The following is a 9,821-nucleotide window of genomic DNA, read 5'->3' on the forward strand; positions in this document are numbered from 1 at the left end:
CCACACGCCTTGTCAATTAAAAAACGAGAACCTGATTACTTGAATATGATTATTGGGAATTGATTACATCACAATACTTCAAACCAAACAGTTATATCTAGCTTCGCTGGGTCAGCATAACTAATTACATCAATAATAAACTTGACCATACAAAGTACAAACTCATGTAGTACTGGGAATATATAGACCAAGTAAGATGGGATTCATATTTGACTATTTCTTATCTTTAGGTGGATAGACAGTGAACCAAGTGGAGAACGATGTGAGCAGAATCGCGATTGTGGCCATGACCAAAGCCATGACTTTCCATGGGCTGCTGAAGTAGTCTTGCCAAACCTGATTAACCCACACCGCCCACTTACTCTCGTAGTGCATCTGTATCCCTAGTTTCACCTTCTCGTACGTTTCATTGGTGACGAGGTTCGACCCAATCTCGTTGAACAATCTAGCCACGTCCTCGTCACTACTGAGCCGGTTCAGCAGCACGTGGTCGGCCCTCAGGTCACGCACATCCTGCACGTTGTCCACCAGTGAGTCCATGAGGCTCAGGTACGAGCTCACCCCAAAATTGCACCTGAAGTTGTCGGGGCACATCTCGTACGCCACCAAATTCCACAACTTCGACGCTGTAGAGTTGTCCACGATAATCGCCGGCAACCTCAGCTCTCCACTAAAGAACCACCCTGTCGAGAAAGAAACAGCATGGAACGTCGAGCTCTCACTAGGCTTCAAACTGATCCCCGCCTCTTTCAGGTCCTGGACGTTCCGGAATGATTTCCGGTAGAAACCTTGGTGCGTCGTTGGACTGGTTTCCGGTGTCCCACAATCGTGGCCGTTGAGCGGAAACAAAAGCTCAGATCGGAGCATCTGGAGGAGGTGGACGGGATTTTTCTCTTTATTATGCAATTGATTGAGACGTTCAAAATAGTAATCTGGCGGCGATATCAGGTTCATGGCCACGAAGGCGGTGATATAGTGCATCGGATCACGGGTGCTGGATGGATCTTTGGTGCTGGACGGATCTTGCTTGCTGAACTTGATGAGAATCTTCAGGAGCCGAAACGGAAGTTGGTTCTCGAGAAGGAACAGGTCCTGCTGGATAGAATTCTGGAGCCCGTTGCTGATCCTGAACATTTTTAGCTCTTTACGGGTTGTGCTGATGATGAACTGCAAAACAAAGCAAGCGTCAAGAAACAATAGAGTCAACAGTTCTTGTTCATCGAATGGCGCGATGACGCTCTCTTCGAAGCATTTCTTGATCGCGTTAAAGTCGTCTTTGACAAGGCCGAGGAGATTATCCGGACTTTTTTCCGTATCTTTTATGAATTTCGCGGCCAGTTGTAGCTTGAGGTCTCTCTTGGCGAGCTGATTGTTGTTTGCATGGATGGGACCTATCGAGATCTCGCTCGGCGTGTAGTACCGCTCTACCAGTCTTGGGTCTCGAAGCTTCATGTTATTCGGAACCTTCTGGATCTTTGCATGGCCGTCTTTTTTTGTTTGGCTGCTTGCTTTTTCTATTTGCTCCAGCTCACTTAGCAAGGCTTTTTCCTTATCTTGGAACACGTAAGATTGTCGTGCTTGTGTTGTGGTTTCATAGTATTCTTCTACTGAAAGCTTAACTTCGTCCCCCATGATCTTAAAAAGAGGAAGAAAATGGACAATGTGCTACGTAGCAGATTTAATAAAGAACCAATTTGGCTTTGTTGCTTATCAAAATTTGCTAGTGAAATAGCCTCCCTTCTCTCTATCGAACATTTGGTATTCACTCAATCAATTTCTCTCCATTTTTTTTTATATCAGTTGTAGGTTTGTACTTTTGTACCCGTTTTATAAAAGAAATTATTGTATCATATATTAAAAAAAATAATGAAAGTAGTTGGTATGGCTTTCCTTACTGTACCAGAGAAAAGGTCTGTGGAACATGCCATCTATGTTGTGATATTCATGTTATTTTTTAGTAAACTAATTTATTTGTATGACTTTGACCAGGGAAAGGAAGAGTGGAAGACTAAACTTTTTTTGTCAAATTATTCTTTAGTGTGTCAATCTTTTAATGTAATCATTCAACAAGTGTTATTAATGTATGAATATATAGTTACGACGAAATATATGTACATGGTATAATTCGTTTTAAAGATTATTTGGCAATTATCAATCTATTTTACTTTGTACTGTATGTGTTAGCGAAGTGGCCAGCTCAGCTAATACATGAGGAAAAGCCACTACTATGTCAACAGTCGTAATGAAATCAAGAGGATCGCTTGTAGACGTCAAAGTGTGTTATTATACTATCTGATACGAACGGTTAATGAGAATCGAAAAAGAGAGAAGGTTTTCTCCGTGTAACAACCTCCTCTTCTCCATTTCTTATCTTGCTATCAGAGCAATCCGAATAAAAGATGTATTTGAAAGAGGAATATAAAAAATAAAATAAAAAATAAAAACAAATAAAAAAAAAAGGAATTTCTTTGATAATTATGAAGCAAATAATTTTAGTTTTTGGTGTTTTACTTTCTTACATTTTTAGAAAGGGGGATTGATACTAATAATATTAAATGGATGTCACTTATCAAATACAGACAAAAAATCACAATTTGACACAAGTAGTACTATAAGTAAGTGAGAGAATGAATTATTTCCTCAACTACCCTCAAGCTAAATTTTTCCCAATTTTTCTTGACCGTCCCTTTTTCTCCCTCTTTCTTTGGTATTCATTCTTCTAAGCCGTCCCTTCTTCTTTGTGCAGTGGAGTTGTGCCACGGAGTTCACAATCGGAGTTGTGCCACGGAGTTCACAATCGGAGATTCAAAGGGTTGGGCTGTTCCAATCGATAACACCGAGCCACACTACAATTAATGGGCCGAGAAGAAAATATTTCACTTCTTCAGTTTTCAATCTTCTAAGCCGTCCCTCTTTCTTCAGTTTTCGGCCGCTGGGATCCTTCTTCATGAGGCTCGCTGGAATCCTTCTTCACGAGACTCGTCGGAATCCTTCTATCTTCCTCTTGCCGGAATCCAAACGCACGTTCTATTTCTGCAAATTCTAGGTTTGAATGCTAAAACCATTTTAAAAGTCAAAACTTGAACTAAATATGCTCATCTTCTTCATTGGTCATTGTCTCAGTGTGGGTCGGGGTTCGGCTTGTCTTCTTCATTGCTCAGGATGTTTGGGTCGAGATCCAAAAATTCTTTAACATATTTTGGTTAGCTCGTCGTCTTTTTAACAAATAAGAACAAGTTTAAGTGATTTCATTCATTTTGAAAGTGGTTCGAATGCATTTCTAAGTGATTAGTTCGCCAAAAATGGGGGTTTTTTCGCAAGTTTTTCAAGTGTCACGAACTGGATGTATTTCGTGACACATGTGTCACGAACTAGATGTATTTCGATGTTAACAACCTTGTTTTAATACTTATATCTAATGTGACCAAACGTATACATGAATGGTGAAAATATGTTTATATGCTAAGCATAGCGGGAAGTGGGTACAACTGGGCGTATACCAAGAGGGTGGTACTCTTACACTTTTACTACCCACCAACTTGAATTACCCAAGCTTGATGCAAACATTGTACGCTCGATTGAACGTGAAATGAGAGCTTCGGAGATAGGTCATTGGTTTGGTTTATAATTTGACACGTATCTTTTTTTTTTTATGTTTTCTTGTTCGTCCTTTCGTTTGTGTTTTGGTATGTATTTCATTTTCAATATTTAGAACTTTATCGGTGGTGTTGGGTTTATTGATAATAATGGTTTAAAAAGCAAGAAAATTAACGTTATTTCGTGCCAGATGTGTCACAAAATCACATCATTTTGTGATAGATATGTCACGAGATCATGTGATTCCGTGACACATATGTCACCAACTTATGTGATTTCGTGACACATCTAGCATGAAATGATGTAATTTCGTGACACATCTGTGATAGATGCGTGTCGTACGTAGAAAGCTCCTATCATCCCGACTAAATCTGAGCTTGTTCTTGAGTAGTTTTAAGGTTTTTCGTGTGTTTTGAAGGCTTTCAGGTCAACATGGGATTCTTATCATACTCTGGGAAAATCTGTACAAAACGAGGCATTTAGGATCGAAAATGAATAAAAAACGAAGGAGTCAAGGAACGGAGCAATCGAGCGCCGCGAGGTCTGTACCGAGCGCCGCGAGGTCTGTAGATCCATCCACATTTGATCTCCGAGCGTTTGGCGTGTCCGGCGAAGCTGTGAAAATGTCTACCTCGCGCCGTGACCTTCATACTACGCACCGTGAGGTAAAGAAAGTTGGACACCAAAAATCCCCGAGCGTGATGTGCGGAACGCGATGTCCCAAAAACGTCTACCTCACGCCGCGACCCTACAACCACGCACCGCGAGGTACGCCAAGACAAAAATAGGAAACACGGGTCTTGAGCCGATCTGAGCCGTTGGATCACTTTTAATTACCCAGTCTGTTCCGAAAATTAGGAGAAACCTAAGGATTTCGACCTATGCCTATAAATACACCTCTTAACCTCTTGTTTAAGGATCTTGGTCTTTGTTTGTTGTTTTTACTTAGTGTTTGGGAGAGATAGAGAAAAAGAGGAGAGCCGTTCTTCATCAATTCGCGTCAATTACAGTTTTTTTCTCCTCATTTACTCTTGAACTCCCGTATTTTAATTTACAATTGAATTTTTAATTATGGTTTCTTTTTTTTCTTCTTCTATTATCTTTTTGTTTTCTCGCTACGCCATGAACTAATTCCATTAAGGACTATGGCGCAGCGAGATTAGGATTCGGTTATGGATATGATTTAATATATTGAAGTTCAATTTTCATTCTCTATTACTTTGCTTAATTCAAATCCGTTTTAATGCTTGATCGAGATTAGATACCTTGTTCATGATTTTATACTTCAACTTGATGCTTGAGAAAGATTAGGTTGTCAGTGTTTTGGTTTGAATTACTATGATGCACTCTTAGGCTAGAGGTAGCTAGGTTGTCATAGAATCGTGTGAATGCTCTTAATATCCATGCATGTTTTTGTTAGGAATTGAGATCGAGAGAAGATTTTCCTAATTTTGACATAGGTTATTTTGTGAGTATGATTAGCAAAGAGTTAGAGAGTTGATTATTGATTGTGCGTAAAACTCGTGTATCCAAACCGTTGAATAAACCTGTGAAGCCTTAGTCCTTAGCCTCTCTTTCTGCTTATAACCGTTATTTTAAGTGTTTTGTTATTTCATTGTTTTAGAACTAGTCAACAATTTGTGACATATTTTCATCCCCTCTTTAAGTTCAATTCGTGCTAGTTGATTTGTTTGTTAGTTAAACTCTTTCGTCATGGGATCGACACTCGTACTTAATTCACTATATTACTTAAGCGACACGTGCACTTGTGCGCGTAAAAAAATCGCAACAATCTATCACGAAATGATGTGATTTCGTGGCAAATCATTTGATTTTGATACACGAATGTTAACAATCATACACGTACAAAACATTCAAGATGAAATCAAGTAGTTTAGGTAGTACGGTTGTTAACAATCATATACACATACATACACTCATAAGCACATACGTATAATCATACAAACATACATTTAAGTAACATCCTAATTGGCCTTTTCACATGTATGTATTTTAAGCGCTCTGTGTCGGTATAGATCGGTGGTCATCTTCTGCCTGTACATATACATGTCCTCTTGTTTCAAATCTGACAATGGAATGTCGTATGCTAAGAACTCGGCAGTCTTGATAAAAAAAACATGCCACAATGTACTTCTGCGAAAAAAAAAACATATGTAAATTAAAATGTGTCATTAAGATTGTGAAATTAACAATTAAAAACTTACCCATTGTCCTGTTGTGACATTCGATCGTAGTGGAAGACCTTGAATATTTCATCTTTAGAGAGTAGAAAGCCGGCAACGTGTAGAACAAAAGGTAAAATGGTGGCCACGTTTCTGACTTCCATGTCCACAAGCGTCTGATGCCTAGAAATGGAACTCACACTACTACAAAACTGGGATTCTACAACGCTTAAAAACAGTTGTAGAATGATTCTACAACGCTTATTAAGCGTTGTAAAATCCTGCGTTGTAGAAGCTTCTACAACGCTTAGATATCCGTTGTAGAAGCTTGGCTTCTACAACGCTTACACATCCGTTGTAGAAGCTTCTACAACGATAGAGTTCCAATGTCCAATTTTAAAAAATTCCAGAATTCTCGCCGCGGCGAGATATTCTACAACGGATAAGATATCCGTTGTAGAAGTATCTCGCCGCGGCGAGAAATATACATCGCCGCGGCAAGAAATATCTGGGTTCTACCCCAATTCTCCTCGCGGCGATGTGTATTTTGAGGTGGTCTTCTAGTTTTTCTTTTACCGTTACCGCTACAACTAGTAGTAATGGATGACGTGAAATCTAAGAACCACAATTTCAACTAAATATCAAATGCAAACTCAATTCCAACTAAAGTATCAAACAAATATGATGTTTCAACCTAAATTATATCAATCCATACTCTCAATTCCAAACAAACACTTATTTTCAACCTAAATTATACATAATTCTCAACCAAAAACTAACCCGGAGTGTAGATGTGGAGCATGGAGGCGTGGAAGAAAGAGAGAGTCGGAGTTGTCGCCGGAGATGCCTAGGCTTGTGTGAGTTTGACGTGGTGGAGGAGTTTATGGGTTTGTGGTTGTGGCTTTTGTTGGTTTGAGGTTTGGGTTTTGTGGGGACGGAGAAGAATAGTGAGGGCGGAGAGAGAGTAAGGGAGAAAAGAAGAGAGCGAGGGCGGAGAGAGAGAAAAGTGAGGGCGGAGAGAGAAAGAAAAGTGAAGGCGGAGAGAGGGTGAGGAGGGAGAAGAGGGGTGACGGCGGAGAGAGAGAGAGAGAGGGTGGAGAAGAAGAATGAAGAAAAAGAAGAAGAATAATGAAGAATTAAGAAGAAAAATTGACTAAGTCTGAAATTCGGGCGGGCCTTTTGAAAAAATTTAAATTTTTAGGTTTTAAAACGCTTCTACAACGCTTAGAGTAAGCGTTGTAGAACTCTCGCCGCAGCGAAGACTATTTCTCGCCGCGGCGAGGCTACTGAAAAGTAAGCCCAGAATTTTCTCGCCGCGGCGAGAGATAGCCTTCACCGCGGCACGAAAATCTTCTCCAAAAAAGGCTTTCTGGAACTCTTCTCGCCGCGGCGAGAATCCTTCTTCGCCGCGGCGAGAATCCTTCTTCGCCACGGCGAGAACCTTCTACAACGGATATCTATCCGTTGTAGAAGGTTCTCGCCGTGGCGAAGAAGGATTCTCGCCGCGGCGAGGTCCATTAAATTTCACTAATCCTACAACGCTTAGATTATTGTAGAAAGTTCTCGCCGCGGCGAGAAAAACACATCGTCGCGGCGAGGCTTCTACAACGGATAGTCTAAGCGTTGTGGGAGATCTGAAATATGGTGAAATTCTACAACGCTTATAGTAAGTGTTGTAGAAACACCAAGCTTCTACAACGCTTAGCCATAAGCGTTGTAGAAACAGCAAGCTTCTACAACGCTTAGCCATAAGCGTTGTAGAAACACCAAGCTTCTACAACGCTTAGCCATAAGTGTTGTAGAAGCACCCAGTTTCTACAACGCTTATTTTAAGTGTTGTAGAATCTCCAGTTTCTACAACACTTAGCCGTAAGCGTTGTAGAATATGGGTTGTAGAATCCGACATTTGTAGTAGTGTCATGGAGTCATACACCGTTATAGACCTCGAACGTACATTGACAATGAGGAAATACCAGTGTGTGGAGTCTATGACAAGGATGAAGACATCATCAACAACATCCCATGGGTCCACAAGTTGCTCCGATCCACCCTCCCTGGTTATGTGTTCGATAATGCATTTTTCGGTTTTTTCTTTAAGAATACCCTCGGGTCTTGGCACGCGTTGAACTCGGTGTAAGTATCTCGAAGATACTTATAGAAGATTATTGACATGATAGTAAATGAGTGAATTAAGAAACTAGCCTTTTTCTTCTTGCGAAGATAATACATCGCGATGTCAATATGTTGTACGACAAAACATTAATTATTTCTTGGAAGTTTTAAATTTGGGAAATCTGTCACGGAATACAGTCATTATGTGACAAATGTATCACGAAATAAATTGAGCCTTTGACAGATGTGTCACGAAATAATTGTATAACAATACTTATTTTAAAAAATACTAACACACAAGGTTACCTGATCAGACAAGCTTGATGGCCTATTCATTCATTTGGACTTCCAAACTAAGAGGTGTATCTTCATCGCCTCAAGCTTGATGGCCCTGTGTGTTTTTCATAGTCATTTCTTCCTCCTGCCCATCCTAAAAGCGTTCAACATCAGTAAGTGACATATAAATAACGAAATTCAGTCACCTCGTGAGACATGTGTCACGAAGTCACTACACTTCGTGACACATGTGTCACGGAGTGAATTGATTCTGTGACACATATGTCACGAAGTCACTACACTTCGTGACACATGTGTCACGAAATGACTGTATTCCATGCCACATGTGTCACGAAGTGCAGTGATTTCATGACACCTATGGCACGGACTTTGTATAAGCTATATCCCATACCTCTTGTTGACGCATTTCTACATCGGTTTGCTTCTTTTTTCCTTCCTTAATTTCATTTTCTTTTTCTTATCGACGTCCTTTTTTTCTGCCTGTTTTAGTCGTCGTCCTTCTTTTTCTCGTCGTCCGGCTTCTTGTTCTTCTTGTCATCGTAATCCTTTTTCTTCTCCTTGTCATCGTCGTTCTTTTTCTTCTTCTTTTCGTCATCGTCCTTTTTCTTCTTCTTCTCCTCGTCGTCTTTTGTCTTCTTTTCTTCTTCCTCTTTCTTCTTATTTTCTTCTTCTTCATCTTCTTCCTCTTTCTTCTTCTTCTCTTCCTCTTCCTCTTTTTTCTTATTTTCTTCCTCTTCTTGTTCCTCTTTTTCCTTTTTCCTTTTTCTTCTTCTTCTTCTTCTTCTTCTTCTTCTTCTTCTTCTTCTCTCCTTCTTGCTTCCTGAGGGCCGCCAATTTCTCTTGTTCCCCTATTCTCAGGCTCCTCTCATGGCTCTTCTTTTTCTCTGCCAGTCTACGTCTCCAATCGTAGTATTGATCCAGCTCATCAAGAGCCACTCTGTAGCTCTTCACCGCGTCTCATTTTTGAACTTCATGTAGTCATCTTTCATATAGAGGAAACGACCGTAGAGATTTCCAACAAAATTTTCAAGAACCTCGAACCAGGACTGTCCATAATATAATAACAAAGTCAGATGTATCACGACATAATTTGATTTTGTGATAGATGTGTCACAAACCAGGGTACTTCGTGAGAGATGTGTCACAGACTAAGGTATTTTGTGACAGATGTGTCACAGACCACGTTATTCCTTGACAGATATGTCACAAGCCATGGTTGTTTAAACTTAAACACAATACAAAAATGGTGTTACCTCAAGTGAATTTGGTTATGCTTGTGCTTGTGCTTGTTCTTGTGCTTGTGCTTGTGGTTGTGTCTCTGTTTGAGGGGCATCTTTTTTTGGCTTCTTCTCTAGGTGATTTTCCTCTACGGCTAGCGTCATAGAAGTCGTGACAATTCTTGAAGAAGTCTCGCCGATCCTGTAAAATTCAACCTATATGGGGGACAAGAAAACAAATTAGTCATGAATATTACGTTTGAATTAACCTACAAATATCTTACCTCTTCGAAGTTGATTACTCTCATGGCGGCCTCCTGAATAAGTCCAATTGATATCCATCGACGCATTATTGGCTGAGATGTGGTGGAGACTCTCTGACAAACCCCCCACGTTCGTCAGGAAAGGCAAACAC

The 9,821-nt window shown here is 40.2% G+C and overlaps 1 protein-coding gene across 1 annotated transcript; it reads right to left on the reverse strand.

Moving 5' to 3' along the window:
- Window positions 1-213: 213 nt before the first annotated feature.
- Window positions 214-1,632, reverse strand: LOC149385106 (putative UPF0481 protein At3g02645). Its single transcript, XM_089626248.1, has one exon. The coding sequence runs from the start codon at window positions 1,630-1,632 to the stop codon at window positions 214-216; it is 1,419 nt and encodes a 472-aa protein (XP_089482374.1).
- Between the last annotated feature and the right edge of the window lie 8,189 nt (window positions 1,633-9,821).

The sequence above is a fragment of the Urtica dioica genome, chromosome 9, assembly GCF_054948205.1.
Source record: "Urtica dioica subsp. dioica isolate 48M chromosome 9, U.dioica_male_clone48M_v1_H2, whole genome shotgun sequence".
In the NCBI taxonomy this organism is placed as follows: Eukaryota; Viridiplantae; Streptophyta; class Magnoliopsida; order Rosales; family Urticaceae; genus Urtica; species Urtica dioica.